The sequence below is a fragment of the Zonotrichia albicollis genome, chromosome 1 (genome assembly GCF_047830755.1).
Source record: "Zonotrichia albicollis isolate bZonAlb1 chromosome 1, bZonAlb1.hap1, whole genome shotgun sequence".
Classification (NCBI taxonomy): domain Eukaryota; kingdom Metazoa; phylum Chordata; class Aves; order Passeriformes; family Passerellidae; genus Zonotrichia; species Zonotrichia albicollis.
The window spans coordinates 47,166,362-47,185,713 of record NC_133819.1 but is presented as its reverse complement, the minus strand read 5'-3'; the positions used below and the strand labels follow the sequence as shown (position 1 = coordinate 47,185,713).

The 19,352-nt window shown below is 39.1% G+C and overlaps 1 protein-coding gene across 1 annotated transcript in view; it reads left to right on the top strand.

Annotated features, from left to right (window-relative positions):
* Positions 1-17,021, top strand: part of TBX20 (T-box transcription factor 20) — a 37,999-nt gene extending 20,978 nt beyond the window's left edge. Inside the window, exons 7-8 of the mRNA XM_074540396.1 lie at positions 8,676-8,785; positions 13,099-17,021. Coding sequence (XP_074396497.1) covers positions 8,676-8,785; positions 13,099-13,439 — 451 coding nt within the window. The 3' untranslated portion in view covers positions 13,440-17,021. The remainder of the gene's footprint in view (positions 1-8,675; positions 8,786-13,098) is intronic.
* The last annotated feature ends 2,331 nt before the right edge of the window (positions 17,022-19,352 follow it).

The window sequence follows — 19,352 nt, the reverse complement described above, 5'->3', positions numbered from 1 at the left end:
GTGTAATCTGCAGTGTGGTGTGGGGATCCTAATGGCCTCCTGTAAAGCATCCCATGATGTTGGGGCCAAGACAGCACTCATTTATCCTGAGTTCCAGCTTTTCCAAATGACCTAAGTAGTGTGAAAGCACACAGTGCTTTGTATTTCATTTCCAAGTATTTAAGCCTGCTTTTTCCTAAACAGCCTTTGGGGAGGGAAACAAATCAGATCAATTGATCTTTAGAGACCTAAAGAAATTAAATTAGTCTGGAGTCAGTTACTGCACTAAACCATCCAGTAATTGGATTGCTTCTTGTAACTGATTGAAAACAGCCTCTATCTGTAACAATATAGGGAGCTCTTCTTTATAGTAGATCTGAGAGAAAAACACATCTTTTTATGACATGATGACAGAAATTGCACTTTTTTAACCTAATTGAATATGATTTTATAAATATGTGACTTTAACGATTTCAGGCTTCCCATTCTAGATTTACGATCCTTATGTAAGAAATTCAAGCTGCAAATGCCTCTAGGATTAAATCTGTTGGCATTGTATGTGTTGGAGCTGAAATAATATATATAAAAGTAGTGAAATTTGCACAGCAGTAGAGGAGATAGGCAAGAGCAATGTTTTGAAATGCCCTGTGTTTTCTTTTGTTCCTATCATAGAATGGTTTCTTTATACTCAAAGCTATATGCAAGTCTTTTAACTATCAAAAGAAATCTTTGGTGAGTTTGGTATATACTGAACTTTTTGTAGGATGCAAGGTTCCCATGACAATCAACCCTTTCCCTATATTGCTTGTGATCTATTTATAGCAATGTGGCAGACTTTATCTGGGGCTACTGGGATTTAGATAAGTTTCTGACTCACCTTTTGATCTTTTTACGTGGTATTTACATCTCCTCTACTATAAAACGGCTCCCACTGTGCTTGTGAAGGAAAAAAATTGAACATTTAGCAGCAATTACCAGAATGTGGAGCTTAGCATACTGTGGGATGTGGGACTGTGGGATGGCAAATCGAGTAATGAGGCATTTCTGCTAAAGAAAAAACTGTCACAGGCATAAAGGATGCAGAGGCAGAACCCAACAGATTAATTTTTTTTTTTCATTTGAGTCTGAATTATCTTTTGAGTTGTTGTGAAGAATTAGCCTGTTAAAAATAAATAGATAAATAAAATTATCATACCATTCAAAAAATCCAGTGAAAAAGGTGATAATTTCAAGAGCAGGAGCCAAGTATGTGATAGGCAAGTTCAGGGTGTGGATTTTTAATATTTAAGGAGAGAGTTAAATGAGTATACGCATGTGCACAAGTCCAATAATGCTTCTGGGATACTTCAAGAGGAAATATGGAAAAGTATAGTTGCACACCCAAGTAATTTTAGGCAGAGAAGGGAAGGATGGGGGGTTGGGAAGTTAGAGAGCAGCATCCCAATTGGATTTGCATGGTAATAAAATTCCAGATTTTCCCCTGAGGAGCTTCATCTCTGAGATGTGGAAATGCATCACACTGACTTCCAAGGCAGTAAGCAAAGTTCATGCTAATGCCTGGGCAGGGGCACTTCCCTGCTGCAGCATCAGTCAAAGCCACATGCTCAGTGCTGGGCTGAGTGCAGCCACCCTCTCTCCCTGCTCTTCCCTGCTCACCCCACTGAGCTGCCCTCTTCCCCATTCCTGTTGCCTACTGCTGGTCTAGAAGATCTTCCCAGACTCTTGAAAGCCTCCTACCAACAGCCAGAAACACATACAGGCTCTGTGGCCTACCCCCACACCCATGGTTTAAGTAGGGCTTTGTCACAGTTCTTCAATAAGTCAAACTGCCAGCTGATCCCTTATTCTCAGCCAGTTGTCAGTCTGTGAATGTCAGCAACTAGCCAGGAGATATCATCTCTGATGTTTAGGTTCAGACAAGAAAAGAAGTCCTGAATTTAGGGAGAAATTCCAAGGACTCTGGCATAAACACCTGGTATCTAGTGCCAGTATTCCAGATGTTGCTGAGGTTACTCCAGCCTTCAGCTGCTGCTCAGATGCGGGGGTGGATTGTCTCTATTTTCTGCATCATCCCTTCCAGAACACTGCAGGTGGCTTGGATGCTTTAGCAAATCTTGAAAATACTACCTGCCTATGTTTAAACACCTGAATTATTCCCTTCAAATCTGGTTCACCTGACTCTGTTCCTTGTCACCCAGCAGGAAGCCCCTCTGTGCCACTTAAATCCTCTTTAGTTCCAAGTTTTTAACCACTCATACTCTGGCTCATTTTCCACTTAGGTTTTCTGTTATCTATCTTCTTACTTGTGCAAAATGGTGTCAAAATATTATTCTAGTTGTTTCCCCTCACCTCATGCAGATGTAGTCTGGGCATGACAGGTGGGGATGATGTCAAATCAGATCTATGGTTTCCACCCCAGAGAAATTTTTCCAGGGACTTCCCCCTACAATTTCATAGGACTTCTCTGTACTTACCTCTCATCATTTTCTGGTTACAGTCAGAAAGAAATGGTTGCTCCACTGGGTGAAGTGGAGCTCCATGGGGCTGGCTATGTAAGATAGTTTTCTCATTTTTATTTGCTATTGAGAGAAGTGGTGTGAGTGTATTGATAACTTCATGCCCCTTCTTCATAAATGTCATTACTTTTCCCATGCCATGGCTTCAGTTAGGCTTTGTCACATCCATGCATATTACAGCTCATCTACAAGTGCTGGATTTTTACTGAGAGGATGACAGTAAACATCATTGTGGAGGTACACTTGTTCTCCTACAGACATCAAACCCTAGATTTTTCTTATTTAAGACTCATTTCCCTTCTTTCTTGTATGAATTCTTGCAATAATGCATCCATCCAACACTTGCCCGGCAGTTTTGACTCTGTGTGAGTGTTTTGCAGCTCTGGATGAATTTTTGAGCCAGGTCACATGAGCTACTGTAGCCTGTAGGCTTTGTTTTGTCCCGGGTTGGTTCAGTTCTGACCTAAGCACTGAACAGAACTACTTTGTTCTGCTCAAGGATTTGGTCCATACCATGAACCATCCACAACCTGAACTATGTTCCTGTGGTCAGCCTCCATCTACCAGTAGGAGCAAGTATATGTAGAAAATTAATATGTCTGTGTATGTTCATGTATATGTAAAGTTGCAAATAAAAGCCAGAGGGACATAAAGGCTGAGTGATATCTGAACAGTGGTTCTGACAGCATAAATTGTTCACTTGTAGCTGCTGTTACAGAAATCTATTTGCTCTTCCTGCTATGTTGTTTTGGTTTTTTGGGAGGTAAGTGGTTTTTGTTGGTGTTTTGGGGGGAGTTTTATTCATTGGTTGGGTTATTTTGTTGGTTTCTTTTTTTTTTTTTTAGAGACTTGTTTTTAGTACTTGTGTCTTGGACAAATTAGTCATCTTTTCCCTTAAAAAAGTCCTATTACAGTGTGACTTCCGACAAGTTTATTTTTGTGCCTTCTCAGCCCATTTATTCCATCTGTCTTCACCTCACCTCACTTCTGACATCTTCTGTTATCTGGGCTTTCTTCCAAACATACTAACTGGCAGCTACAAAAAAAAGGAAACCTTTGAAATGCAGAACTAAAGAAGTCATTCAGGCTGCAAACTGATAATTCATACACTTTATATCCTGTTCTGTTCTGTATTTTTCTTTTTGTTGGAATGGTCAAGCAAAACATGATTATCAGTTTTACTATTTTATTATTTTCCTTCTTTTTAAATTTTTTTTAAATTTACATTGCCTTTACTTTCAAAGAACAAGAAAAAAAGTAGATAAAAGCACACCCCATGACACCAGGAACAGGGAGCAGATTCTGGGAATATCCTTACCTTTCTGCATACCTAGCCCTTGGATAGCAAGGGGTAAAAAAAAGAAGCTAATAATAAGAGGCTTCTCAGCTCTGCTCTGGATTTTTTACCTCTTGTAGCCATTCCTGAAACAGCAGGGTGTGTAGAAGACATAAATTCAGAGTGCCTGACTCAGCCACTTGCTCTTTCTCACCACAGTTTGACTTTAGCATGTTGTCTTGAAAGAAGCTTGATCCTGGCTCCCACTGGAAGGGATGGCTGTCCCTTACATCAAACTTCACCCTCTTTGTAGCCATGGTATAGATCTGAGATAGATGCCCTAGTTCCAGCAAGCTACTTCTGAATCAGCTTTCTTGACACCTTCACCAACACTAAATATATTGTCTTAAACATTTTTGTCCCAAAGGTAGGCTTCCCACCTCCATCTCCTTTCTGCCAAATTCAGAATCAGGGTCGTGGTGATCACCAGGCTGCTGTGCATGCACAGCTGAAGTAGAGTAATAGCAAAAGGAGCAGAAAAAATTACATCAGAGATGCCTGCTCCCACCTCCAACGAAGGCCTGTTCTTTCATCTTGATTAAAGATCCTGCTCAGGGTAATCTGGGACTTTATCATCTCCTGAGAGGATTTCTATAATCTGGGTTGACAGCAAAAGAAAGTGAGCACCCTCACACAGAGCCTCAGCTCCTTACCAAGCCAACTCTGTTCTCTGCCCTCTCCTAGCTCAAATCCATGCCAAATCTTGGGTTTGGTCTGTAAAGTGTTAGTGAATCATTTGTGAGTAGCATCCAGATTTTCCCATCTTTTGGTCCTTTGAGGCTACTCTGTACATACAGGGCACTGTTAGCTGAACAAGGCCAAAGACTCAGCTGGGAACTCTGTGACATAAAGCTTCCCTAATTAGAAGTTTTGTTTCAGAATCAGTTGCCAGCAGAGGCAAGAGTGAAAAGTTTAATCAAGAGGTTAGAACCTGCAGATTAGCAAGATGTTCCCTGTGCACCCTAAACCCTTTCCAATTGATGAATTCTTTCAGACTTCCATATGCTTTGATTTCAGGTTCAAATTTTGCTGTTTTATTTCTTGGACAAAGGAGACAAGTGCTTCATTCATAATACAGTTTATTGACAGGGCTGGGCTCAAAGTGTGCTTCTGGTGGAACGCAGATTATTGGGATCAGCCTGAACTCCTTTTCCTATTATCCCTCTTCACATTTATCCTTCCTTGCATCATCTCTGTGGGCATGCTTGCCAATATGAGCTTAGTTTTCTGCTTTCCATTTGGCACATGGATCCTTTTCCTCAAGCAGCTCCAGTCCCTAACTTGCTCTTCTGCAGCCTGTCATCTCCTACTACCTTCCAGTTGTACACATTGCACAACTTAATCATAGTAATATATTGTGTGCGTGTGCATGCTTTTCCCTCCTCTGGGTATTTCCAAGATATCTGCGTTGAAGAACAGCAGGAAGACTGAATTTGTTTGTAGACCACAAAAAAACATTTGACAGAAAGAAGACATCTTTCCTTTATTCAATTGGCAGGTTGTGATCTCTCTCAAAACAAGGTTTAATGGTAATTTCTTGCTAATAGAAGAAACTGTGGAGTTCTTAGACACATTAAAAGGTAAAAATTGTTAGGTCCCACTATTAGATAACAAGTCTCTGATCTCAAACAAAGAAACAGGACAGAAGTTGAGTATTGAGTTACTGGAAGTCACTTTGTTCTTCAGACAACATGTTTACTGTGGAACAATGCTGAGAAATTAGCAAAGACAGCTTTAAAAAAACCTCCACCATATTCTTCACTTGCTATTTTTTGAAATTAAGCATAGAATCATAAAGTAGCAAATTTTAATTTATGATTCAGTAATTTATAAAATTATTTCCATAAATCCTTGGAACCTCATTGAAATATCTGATGTTGCATACAAAACTAAAAAGCCAGAGGTAATAATGTATTTCCCTTTTAGTAGTGTTAGTGTAATATTTTGTGATTTGAAAAAAATGTATTTTATTAATCCACTCTCCAGAGCACCATATTTGGGATAACCTAAAGGGTTCATACTTCCATAAGGAGAATTTTCAGAAAGATTTTGAGATTTAAGTCCCTTTTGTACCCAGTGGAAACAAGGATATAAGAAGGAATCTGTGTTCCAGATTGCCAGCTTTGCTCCTGCATTTTGAACTAGATTTCACAGGCACCTAAGTCTTGTTGTTAAAGTTTTGCTTCCTCCTACGTATCTGTGCTGGAATCAAGTCCTGAGGCACCTCTGTCTTTAAAGGGTGGAGTAGGTTAGTCTCCTCTTTCCAACCTATGTGGAAAAATCCAAATATTTTTTTTAGGTTAAATGAATTGCAACTGCTGCCTTCTCCATCCAGACTCCAAGTGGTGCTCTCTGAGGATGGAATATTGCAGCGTGGTGCAGAGGGCACCACACCCTTTTCCTTTGAAACATAAGGGGAAGGAAAGACTTCTGCTCTTGTTTTCCTAAGCAGAAGAAACAGTGCTTGGAGTATAACTCAGAGATATGCCTTTTGAGTGGAGAAAATACACCGCTTCTTTTTTTTCTCCTGTTTCCTTTTGCACACTTAGGTGCACTCAGCCTTTTGCATTTTGTAAGTCTGTTTGGAGGTTTATATGCAGTATGTGTTGTATGTGGAAAGAAGAGGAGCCTCCTGGGGACTGTGGGGGCAGGTGCTTAAATTCTGGTGTGAATCTCAATGCTTTGCACTCGCGATGAGAGTCACAGCCTCGACCTCTAAAATGAAAATTCAGTAGGTGTTTTGTGCTTATAGCATAAACACACATGGTTAGTCAAGATAAGCTCATACAGTTTTGAATATTGAATCTCAGCTGCACAAGAGGAACTGTTTCTGTGAGATTAGTTGCTTTCCCTGATCCAAGTTTCCACATTCCCTCTGCCATAAAAACCTTTGCCTCTTGTGCCGATGAATGAGATTAATCTTCCAAAACCTTTTGCATACTATCTGCAATGCTACATCATAAAATAAATAAATAAACCTACCACACAGTTCCCTGGTTTCAAACTTTGCAGATTCAGGGTTCACTAAGAAGTCATCTCTCTTTTTCCTTTAAAAGAAGACAACCATATAGAATAATAGAGTTCTCTGTCTAGCATACAAACCCATCTGGAAAGAATTTAGTCTGCAATAATTGTGGGCATTTGATTTAGCTTTAAATCCCTGTAGGTAATTCAAATGTAAATTTATTGGGGTGAGTTTATCCCCAAGCTGCCATTGGATCGAATGTTTTAGAGGTGAAATTGGCCCACTGTGCTAAAACTACAGCCTGCATTGTTTCTGTTGCATCAGGATATCATTACATGCTGTAATATCTGCTGTTATAAGCAGACCCTTACTAGAAATAAAGTCAATAGAGACAATGCAGACAATCACCTGTATTAAATTTATTTTTCAGACCTTGATAGACTAGTAATTCCTAGATTATGATATGTTTACGTACCAGTATCTAAATCACTCAGACAACACCGGTCTAATTTGTTATTCTGTTCTGCTGTACTCATATGAAATAGCCCTTTTGGTCAAGTAAAATTCTGTGCATTTCACATTCTGCTTCAGAAGAAAGTCTAATGTTTCAAGAGGCATTCAGCACATAATGTAAACAATGCCATCTGTCTTTTTCTTTGGAAAATCTTCTTCAAGATAGCCCTGATATGCCTACTGTTTTCAATCACTTAAAAGGCAGTAATCCAATTATATCATCCTCTATGTAGGAACTGCCATTGCTTTCAGTCCACTTCCAATCCTGACACAAGTAAATCACTTTGATAAGATCCTCTTTTTATTTATTTTTTTCTGAGGAGACTAGCATAAGTAATGATGCCAGCGATAGACCAAGGACAAAATGACCATAATGGACTTTCTGTAGGAAAGGAAAACATGTGCCACTGTGATTTATCATGTTACTTGAAAAATATTTTTCCTTGGAATTTCTGGAACAGAAGCACTCTCTAAGCAAAGGGCATTAGCAAGTATGAATGGACAAATGGTAAATTCAGACAAAACATTCATCAAGTAGCAGATTTAAACAACTATTGCTACTTAGATTTCTTAAACAGGAACAGAAGGTCAAAGCCATTTTGGAAATGTGCCTAGGTCATTTTCATCTTTGGTATAATGCCACCTACTTACATGGAAATGCGCTTGGAATGTGTAAGGTTGGATCTTCCTTACAAACTACTAAGGCTTATCGTGCAGATATGCCTTCCTTCTATTTAAAAATGGTTTGGGTGACTTCAGTGAATTGTTCTACCAGCGAGGCAGGGGCCTGGCAGACACGTCTAACCTCCCAGAATAGACGTGGCACGAGATCAGTAGTATCTGCAGACTTCCTGCTACAAACTGCCCTCCACTGTGATGCTGAGAGAGCATAGTCAGAGCTGAGCTCTCTCTGGACACACCTATCTTTGCCCCTGCTTTCAGAAAAAGGGGAAAGCAGCAAATGAGGTGGTCACATGCAACGCAAAACTTGTTTGAAAGGAGCTGGACCACAGGTGTCTCTTTGAACCCAGACTCATCACTCAGCACAAATAACTGCAGAGTCTGCATTTTCAAATTTATGAAGAGTGCTGGTCTGATATTCACTGTCTGAGACCACATCCAGGAAGCACAGTAGGAAGTTCACTCTACTGAAGAAGCTGGTAAGCGATGATCCACAATATTAAAAAATGCAGGCCAAATCTGGCATTTCCACTGTCATGCTATGAGGTAAGTCTTTTGTTAAGTAACTTTGGAGAGCCTGTGTGAGAAAGCTGTGATCTGGACAGGAAAAAGCACTGTATTTACCTGAACAAAATAGGATGCTGTTTAGGATGGTATTGATACATTAGATTGTTTCCTTTTACAGGGAAAGTGTGGAGAGCCTTATCCAAAAGCATTCCTATGCTCGATCCCCCATTCGGACCTATGGAGGAGAGGATGATCTTGGAGATGACAGCCAGGCAACACAAAGCAGAGGTAGGAAAACATGCTCATGATGTAAACTGTGGTGATTCAGTTATGCTGGAGAAAAGCAGGACCACAGGCAGTACCGTGGTACTCTAAAGCATTTCTCTGGTGTGTCTCTCTGCCATGAAGCCATATAATGAAGAAGAATACTTGCTACCTTTTGGCTCTTTGGGACATCTGATATGCCCACAGCACTGGTGTGGGTGGTTCAATTCAGGAGGCAATTCTAGAGATGACCATATAATCTTTGCCATCAGGAGAAAATTAGTTTTGCTTCCTCTTCAAGATATCTGCAAACCAGAAAACTTCATTACTGAGTACAACTTCATTGCTGAGAACAAATTAACACTCTCCATCTCTTGGCAGGACTTACTAGCTGGGCTCCACACCACTTGTAAAGCACCATGTAGATGTGCCACTTGCTGCCCCTCCAGCCTTCTGTGAACAGAGGACTTAGTTCTAACCATCTTCAACCCACTTGTAGTTAACCTGCTTTGTTTCCTCAGGAAGAAAATTTGGTAGCTCCCTGAAAAAATTGATGTTTAATTGTTATCTGTTAGTCTCTTAAAGGCGCTGTTCCTGCTGAAGCAATTAGCCCCAAATGCTTTATCAAACAATTTGTCTGCATTAGCAGTAGCAAAAGTAGTAACAAGACAGACTTGATCTTTGCGGGGATACTTACTGGAGAAATTGCATCTGTCACAATTAACCACTGGAAATAGATCTCAAACCCTTCCTGTAGGATTTGCTGACTGGCAAAAACTTGTCTTGCATTATAGTTTGCACGTTGACTTTGTGACCTGCCTGATATGCCACAGCCACTTGAGGTAAAGCAGTTCTATCTGTCTTCCGACTGGCAGTGCCCTTGTCTTGTCCTCTAACTTCATACAGTGCTGCTAAGATAACAGCATTCTTTCTGGTCATGAGCTCTTTGGACTTGTGCAGGGAAAACACACTTATTTTTAACCATGAGTTGCTCTTCAGCAAAATGTGATTAGGTGGGCTTGTTTTTACACATCCATTCCAAGTGCGGGTCCTTAGATTATGGAATTTCTCAAGCAAGTTCACCTGCTGTGATGCCATCCTTTCACACAGTTCCGGGGAATTACCTTGCTTCTTGTCAGCTTAGATCCCAGGCCAGCTATTGTTGAAGACAGTATTAAATTTTCCATTGCTGAAAGTGCTCAGAGCAAAGCACCTTCTCTTCAAGAATTAAATTTCTCCCTACTATGATGTCCTCCCTTGGGAGTGACAAAATGAACCAGGTGAACCTCAGTATGAGAGCTGGCTGTTAAACCTCTTCAGAAGAGAGTCCTTAGAAAGGTGTCATGGGGGATAGACTATTTTATGACAATTAATTTTCTGTGTAATAAAAGGGTACAGTTCTGCATTTGCTTGCAATATGGCAAATGAGTAAGTGAGGAAAATTGTGAATCATGGCAAAGAACTTTTTTCTAATCTGGGAGCCATATGCTACATGGGACGTGAGTGTTCTGGGCAACCAGAGACATGCACAGAAGGTAAATCATACTGCTCTTACACATGAGTAACTGGTACTGCCTTTGCTCTCTCTTTAGGTCTAGTGTCCTTAAACAGGAAAACTCCTCCAAGATACAAGGAGAGAAACAATGTTCTTACTGAAATTCCATAGATATTTTCATTTCTGCCAATGAATTTTAAAATTACCTTGCATGCAAAACTGATGGATGTTTCCCCACAAAAATGAGAGTTGAGAGCCAAATACATATTCATTGCTGGGTGGTGTGTGTTATAAACTCTTTGAGACCTGGATTGCCTCAGAAGTACTAATTCACTTGGTGGTGGAAAAAGTGGTATGTGGAGTACTAAGCTGCAATTAGAGACCAAATCAGCTGGAGCAGGAAAGGATACTTGAGGAAGCTCCTTGTGTAAATCATTGGATAGTTACTGTTGGAAGGGACTGATAAAGGTCATGTAGTGCAAACTCCCTTCAGTGAGTAGGAACATCTTCAACTAGATCAGGATGCTTAGAGCCTCACCTAGCTTGACCTGGTGTATTTCCTGGGATGGGACATCCAGCCCCTCTCTGGGCAGCCTGTGTTTCACCACCCTCACAGTAAAAAATTTCATTCCTATATCTACTCTAAATCTATTCACGTTTAGTTTAAAGCCCTTTCTTGTGACAGATCATGGCAAAAATTTGTTCGCAGCTGTCTCATAGGCCTGCTTTAAGCACTGACAGGCTGCAGTTAGGTGTCCCAAAAGTCTGCTCTTCTCAAGACTCCACAAGCCCAATTCTATAAGCCTTTCCTTATAGGAGAAATGTTCCAGCCCTACAATCATTTCACAGTCATTCATAAGAAAGAATCATATAACTTACTCTGCATAAAACCAAGAAATAAATATCAGTGATAGCCTTGGTAATTACCTAGGCACCCTCCCAGAGCATTCTCTGCTCAGCAAATTTCAGCCATCTAAAGATGGAAGCAGCTAACCTACAGTACAAGATGTCTAATTCCAAAGGAACTAACAAATAGGAAATATATAAATTCAATGGAAACTCTTTAATGCATAATTTCTCTGTGCCTACATCCACAGACATCCACAGGATTCATAGTAGCCACCTGAAAAGAGAGCCAAATGAAAACCTTCTGGGCAAATCCATATTTGCACCCTGCTTTCCCTGTAGTGCAGCAGTGCTCAGATATCCTCTGATTTGACAAGGGTTTTGCTGTGGTCCGTGAGTAATGTGTCATACTTAAAGTTTGGCTCTGAATCCTAATTTCCCGGCAGCTGGGATTTGGTTCAGCGGTAGGACCAGGATTTGGTTCAAGTTTATCACCACTGCTAAATTGGCACAATTTATTTTTCCTGTTACTGGGCTGTTTCACTTGTTTCATTAAGCAGAGGAAAAATAATTCATGGCTTGAGAATATATCCCACAAGAGATTTATGAGCTTTTTTAAAAGCCCCAACAATATACACTTTGTATTTCTGGAGTGGTTTTTGTTGCTTATAGTTTGTTTTGAGTATGTGGCTATGATTGGTTACTTTATTTAATTCCAGTAAGTTTTCCTTGATGGATAGACATCTTCATATATTTTCATTCTACATTTTGGATGAACCTCCCTTCTTGAATTACATTTATGAAACTAGCACCTGTTACAAAATTTGTTGTCTCTGAATATTTTGCAATACTGAATTGAAATTATATTTCATCAAATAGTCTTTCCAAGAAATTTATTTTCTAAAGTAAGAAAGCTGGTCAAGTAAGAAAATACATAAGAGACAAGAGATAAATTATAGTTTAAAGAGGAATACAATGAGTTTATTTGTAGCATTTTGTTGCAGTTCCCATTTCTAGAAATCAGACATATGATGATGACCAGATGCACATAGGAACTACAGAGAGGAAGGACAACACAGTCATCAGATTGTTTGAAAATGACCATGTGTAATTATCCAAACGGATTATTGTTTCCCCAAAATTTTACTGTCAACACAAGTAATTAGTTCTAATTTTAAGAAATAATTTTTCTTTTTTTTTAATGATTCTTCAATCTTCAGGAAACAGAAAGTATTTTAAAGAGTTGGAAGATTTGTGGAAATAGGTTTTGAAACTTTTCAAATTAAACAAACCTAAAACAAAATGACAAACAGAACACTTTCATTTGATTGAAAGTAGATAATTACCTTCAGAGCAAGTTCTGCACCTCTTACTATGAATTAGCACTGGTGTTGTTTATTAGAGATGGAAAAACAACAAATACTTTGACATTTATGTTTTTTGGATTTTTTTCTCTATATTATGGAAAGAATCATGTTGACTGGAAAGATGTAATGTTGACAGGTTTTACTGGGATTAAAAAAAAGGGAAAACTTGTAGAGCAAATTGCATTTTTCTGCATTTTCCCCACAAAAATTTTGTGGGGAAAATTTTTGAAATTTTGGGAAAAACCCCAAAACAACAGTTCTGCTAAGGATCTGATGTAAAAATCTACAAGTATGTCTTCTGGATGTAATACAGTGAACTTCCCTGTGAGAGGAGATATTTCAGTGTTTAGAGGCAGCATTACAAGGTGCTTCAGTGTTTAATATCTAAAATGTCCAATGCGCAAAGCTGATTTTACTGTTGAAACCACTGCAACCAGCTTCTGAAAATGGAAATTTGTCTAAGACAGCAACCAGCAAATAATATTTTAAAGACTGAAGTACGTAGGAAGTAGTTCCAATGACAACTGGTCATTGAAACCAGGCTTGCTGTGAAGGACTAATTTTCTCCCTTTTCCCTACTTTACCAGCTTTGTGTGCCAATGTTAGGTATTCTTTCTCTTTGCTTGCAGGGTCAGCCTTTACAACATCTGATAACCTGTCCCTCAGTTCCTGGGTTTCCTCTTCAACCAGTTTCCCAGGATTTCAGCATCCTCAGTCTTTGAGTGCCCTGGGTACCAGCACTGCCTCCATAGCTACACCCATTCCTCACCCGATCCAAGGATCTCTGCCTCCGTACAGCCGCCTGGGAATGCCTCTTACACCCTCTGCTATAGCCAGCTCCATGCAAGGCAGCGGCCCCACCTTCCCATCCTTCCACATGCCAAGGTACCACCATTATTTTCAGCAGGGTCCTTATGCAGCTATCCAAGGACTGCGTCACTCCTCCGCAGTGATGACGCCGTTTGTATGAGTGACGTGCGGCAAGAGGAACACGAGATTTTACATGTGCAAGTTTGCTATGACAAAATACAAGGGACCGTCCTGAAAGGCCTGTGGCAGGAGTGCTGAACTCATGACAAACCAGCCAAGAAAATGCATCATGGATACAGATTCCTCTCTTGAGGGATCACAAGAAGAGAGCACGCAGCTTGGAGCTGCTCACAGATCTATGTGTAACACAGCCAAAATGGATCCCAAAGTCCCCAGGATCTTTGGTCGCGTGCAGCTTGTTACAAAGGTGCATTATACCTAGTGGAAAGAGATTATCTTTAAGCAGCAGTGTACAAATTAATTGTCTATAGGTCTTTTTTCATATGCTAGGTGAATTCTAAAAAAGGCAATACTCTTACTCATCTTCATCTCTTCTTGTGACTGACGAGCATCTAAACAGAAAAATGTATTGCTATAACTTTGAGCATGTTTTAGGCTATCTCAGCATACATTTGCTGAAAACGGGATAAAGTGGAGAAGACCACTGTCCTTTTTAAGACTGGCATATATTCACCAAAACCAGTATTTCTTAGTTGCTAATATAATCACAAAGAGAACATTAACAAGTCTTTCTTTCTTTCTTTGTTTCTTTCACAAAACACTTATCTGTTCCAAAAAAAGAACTGTGTTACAGGATTGTAGTAGTAATAATGTATTCTGTCCTTCAGTCTAAAAGGAAGTTTGTCCAATATCTGAGGAGGAACAATTTAACTGTCAGTTAAGATATGATGAAGAAAAATTTTGATTTGGAAAAATCTGTTACTTAAACTTAGAAACCCAAGATTTCCTATTTTAAAGCAGTGCTTGTTTACTGCTGTGTGTGCCACTGAAGACCTGTTCCCAGCTGCACATGTGTACCAAGTTAACCCAATTTCAGGCTAGATCAGTCTATAGACTCTGTGGATCAAACTATAATTAATGGACTGGTATGAGTGGCATTGGAGTATCTTTCCACTTGTTCTGATTTTGTTGGGTTTGGTCGTGGCTGTTATTATGCAAGGCATCACCTTGGCCAGGAAAATGAGGGTTGAACTACCAGTTTTTTCATGTCCCACTAGAATGGTGGAGTTACCTTGGGAAAATATCAGTACAAAACTTCACATGAAAGTTTTTTTAAATTCATGCCTGACTTTTTTTCAGTTAGTATTTGGGGCTCTCATTCAAAGTACTGTCCCCTTTTTCTAGTATGTTGTGTCTGATGCCATGGAGGAGCTATAGAGGCATAAGAAAATAATGACCTTGTCTGCTGAGAGCTGGCAGGAATCCTTTGCACTACTGGAAACAGTACCAGTGTGATGTTAGTTTTCTATGTGGCAAGAGCTGGGATTCCAACTGTAAATAATAAGTTGACATAGAGTTTCTGTGTGAGTTGCATCCAAGCTGTAGATGATAATGCATCTACTGACAAAAGAGAACTAGCATATATAATTTCATTTATTACAGATCTCTGTAGAGCTGGAACGCAAAAGAGATTTATTGTCCTCTGCTTTTCACCATTCTGTATTGGTGTTACATGGTAAAAAGCAGAGTGCAGTACACTGAGTCACCTACTCCCATCTCCGCAAAGTGCAAGGCAAGGCATATGCATTCCAGAGAAAAAGACCCACCATTATGTATTTTCTAGTAGCTAGATTGCATTTCTAGAATGCAAAATCTTCTCAAGCAGGCCATTTCAATCACCTTTCCAACCAAGTTATCTGCAATATCACCCTAATTCCCCATTAATCGCTGTTGGACCTGCTGATGAAAACTGACCTGGGCCAATTTGCAACTCCTGTGCTCTGTATGTAAATAAAAATGAAAATTTATTTACAATTCAGACCTGCTACAAGGAGTTCCATAAATTAATGTAACAGGCCAAGCTCTGCAGTATTTAAATGGCTCAGAATCAGACACTGAATTTGTCTTGGTGTACCCAAATATTAGATTTTGCTGTAGGTTACCAGATTTACAGGAAAAGTGCATGTTGCAAGATTGTGCCTATTTATAACTGGTTTTGAGATAAACCCCCTATTTTTCAGGAAATTAGGTGGTTCTGACCCTACAAGAATATAATTCTTCAAGTAAACATGACCCTACAGAAACAATAATTACAGAAGAGGTTTGGAAGAAAGTTTTCTGGTAGAGTTGTACAAACACCCTAGGATGATGTGCACTAAAGCCTGTGGGGAAATTCTGTTTCTTTTCTCTGGTTCCTTCTGCAGCTTCATTAACTTATCTAGAGTTCAGGGGATACGGTTAGGTTCAGAACTCAAGCCAGGAGTTTTACTGCTGATACTTCCATTGGAAAGGGTCAAATGAGTAGGCAACTTTTATTTGACCCCAAAAACAAGTTTGAAACAGGTGGGCTGATTTAGGCATGGTCAACATGTTACATAAAGGCTGCTCATACATCACCTTCCTTCATGAACCAAATTCACAGAAACAAACTGCACAATCTTTTCAGCCCTGTCCCAGTCCCTGCTCTGAGAACACCAATATTTGGATGCAGAAATGCCCCTTATATTGTCTCAGAGAAAATTTTTCAGGCTCTTTCTGGAGAATGAAACTGGATTTTGAAAACTTCATTTACAAAAAAAATATTAAATGAAAGAAAAGGGCTTTCTACTACAAATGAAGTGTGATTCATATCTGAAATAACATGGCAGTAGGCTGTCTTGATATAAAAACAGGATAAAGTCAACACCTCTTCCAAATCATCTCTGATGAATTTTGTATTACAGATGATGCAGAATTATCTGTCAAAATCCACAGCTTGATTTTTCCAGTCAAACCAAGTCTCTCTCAGCGGGCTCATCCCTCCTTGTGCTTCTCTCTGATGGTTTAATTCCTTTGCAGCAGAAACCCATTGGGTTGTCCACTAATGCAGAATCACAGGCAGGTCCCAAGCAAGGGAATGAAGGTAGCTTGTGACCGATTTCCCTAGGAATAAGATGTGTCCATAGGTATGTCCATAGTGAGGAATGTCCATTCCTCACTTCCTCTTCTTTGCCCTCACAGTCCTACCTACAAAACCTGTTGCAGAGATCTGAGGCTAAAGGGATTAAGTTCACAGAGGCCACAGGACAACCAGTGAAGAGGTCTTGCCACCTCACAAAGTTGCTGCTCCATGTCCCCCTCACCTTCCTGTAGGCCTGGGGAAGCATGGGAGTGATTCCAGGAATAAAATTTCCACCCACACAAAGTCAAATGGAAATTTATTGACTGTAATGGGGACAGGATTTCATTCCACATTGTCATCTAAAAATAAGGTCTGGCAGTAGGAACAGTGACTTAGATGACAGCAACAATATAGAAACAGTACAGGAAAGATTAAAACTCAAGTACAAACCAACTTTAGCACTGACCTCACAACTGGAAGAAAATGAATGCGAATTTTTAATTGATTGGTTAAAGAGTGAAATCACTTTTGCTAAAAAAAAAAAATAAAATCTCCACCACTTTGACAATAGCCCAGTAATTTATTTAAGGACTTGCTATATGGTTGTCAAAATTGCATCACTTTCAGGACAGCACATCTGTTGTTAGTAGATGGGCTAGGAATGCCAAATATAATCTAAAATTATTTTCCAAATGCAATTCACATTTTATATCCCATGAGAAGTGCTCTTCACCTTTATGAGCTTTTGTCTTGGCTCAGAAAAATTGAGCTGGTTTATGTGGTTTGATTTTGTTTGGTTTTTTTTTCAGGGCAGAGGGAAGAGCTGTTTCCCTTTTTTTAAGCGGAGTGGAGAGAACATGCCTGAATATGCTTTTCAAAGACAATGATAAGATTTTACTTGGAAGTGTTCCAAGTATTTTTGTGTTTTTCCTGTATTACCATTTTATCCATAGATTGTCAACACCCTCCAGTCTTTAATCCAACAAAAGCATCTCAAATATTAACAAAACTGATTTGGATGTATTTATCTGAATATTTTTTTCTTCTACTTTTGGAGCCCTGAGAATCCAAACATAAACCCTCCCATTTTTAACTTACCTCTTTGGTTTGCAGCATTGCTTTGTACGGCACTGTCTGAGGCACTGTCAAAGACAGCAAATCAATGCCACTGGGTTTCAGTTGTACTCTTCTGGGTGTAAATTGAATAACAAGCATAGACCAAGTAGCTAAAGGTAGAGTTCCTAATGGAAATGCTTCTTCATGAGTCCAGGGATGGTAAGTTGTATGGTAGCTGATGTGCTTGGTACCACAACCTTCAGAATGCAATTGCACAATTTCTCACAGACAGTTTTACCCATAGGGGCCGGGACACTGCATCAACATGTACACACGTAAGGTGTTGCCATTTCCAACATCCAGCAAACACTAATTGGCACATGAAAAGGAACCTTTTTTAACTGAAAAGTATTTGGGCTGGCAAGTTGATTATGTAGTACACCCTCTTCATATGTGTGTACTATACAGAAACAGAAATATCAATGAAAATTTTTGCAAAAACTTGGGATAATTTCCAAAAGTGTAAGTCAATATAAATTGTGGTAATTTACTCCTAGATAAGGGTAAAAGCAACAGTGAGATCAGTGTAACACATATGGCTTTTTGTCTTGAGGAAGTTGTGGCCACAGTGCATATACTCATCATCTGCAGGGGGATGACACTCACTGCAAAATTAATTTTTTTTTTTAGTGAGATTTTATTCACACAATTCTTTACAGAGCATTTCTGCTGCAGGAGATGTGGTTTCTTTACTAACCACCTACTACTTACTGGCCAGCGGATTTATGTATTACTCTGTAATCAAATGTCTTTGCATATAATCTCTAGATTATCAGATCAGACAACTTCTTTTTCTTTATTTTATCTTTCTAAGAGAAAACTAAGCAGCGAATTAAATAAACTCTGAAGTAACTTTTTATGATAGTTTAAGGACGAAAAATACAGTTTGCTGTATTTTACCTTTAGCAACATTTAAACACTCTTTTTCTTTTTAATTGTACCTTCAGAAACATGAGGAAAGATTTGGTTTAAAAATAAGGAAGGTAAAACTGGATGTAGCCTCTTTAACAGAATGTACCACAGTTCTTCTGTTTGCTGTGTTGACTTTGTTGTTTATATTGCATTGCGTGAGCACATTCACCATGTACCGAAGTGTGTGTTTGTGTGTATGGGGTGGGGGTAGAGGGAAATCTTTTTATGGAAAAAAAGTTGTGAACATAAACTATGAAGCAACATCTAATGAAAAGTTTCTTTTTAAGTGCAATATATTTATTTCTGCTAGAAATATAATATCAACATTATGTAATATTTGAAGCATTAAATGTTATTTGTAAACAGCTTAAAATTATATATATATCACAAAAACTGTACAGAAGTGCAAATGTGTGGATATTCCGTTTCTTTCATTAAAATATTGGGTGTTTTGATATATCATTCTTATTTAGCCAAATCTTTCTGCTTCTGTTCTTTTCCTCCATCCGAGTTGCTGAGGGTAGTGGAACCAGTCACAGATGTTTCTGAGATTACACACAATTTGTTAGGGCTGCTCATCTACAAAAGGTAGTCTAAGTGTTGGATTCATATGGAGTGATAGTTGTACTGTAGTTAAATACAATCGTAGCTTGAATGGAGTTGCACAAATGATTTCTTTTTCAAAATGCTTTGCAATCATATTCATAAAAGCTCCTGGATTTTCCAGCAGAACTCGAATAAATGGCTGAAATATGGGGTTCTCAGGGTCCCCAAGATAGTAAATACAGACCTAGGAAAGGCAGTATAAGAAGAGAGTGGAATTAGCTCTGTTAAGTCAGGACAAGTAAAGAACGTAAATAAGTGAGGAGCAAATTCCTCTCCATAAATGCTGCAGGCCTTTTATTTAAAAGGATTTTATTTAAATTATAATAGCATATATTAAAGCAAGACAGAGTTACCTGAGACTCCATCTAAGATATTCAA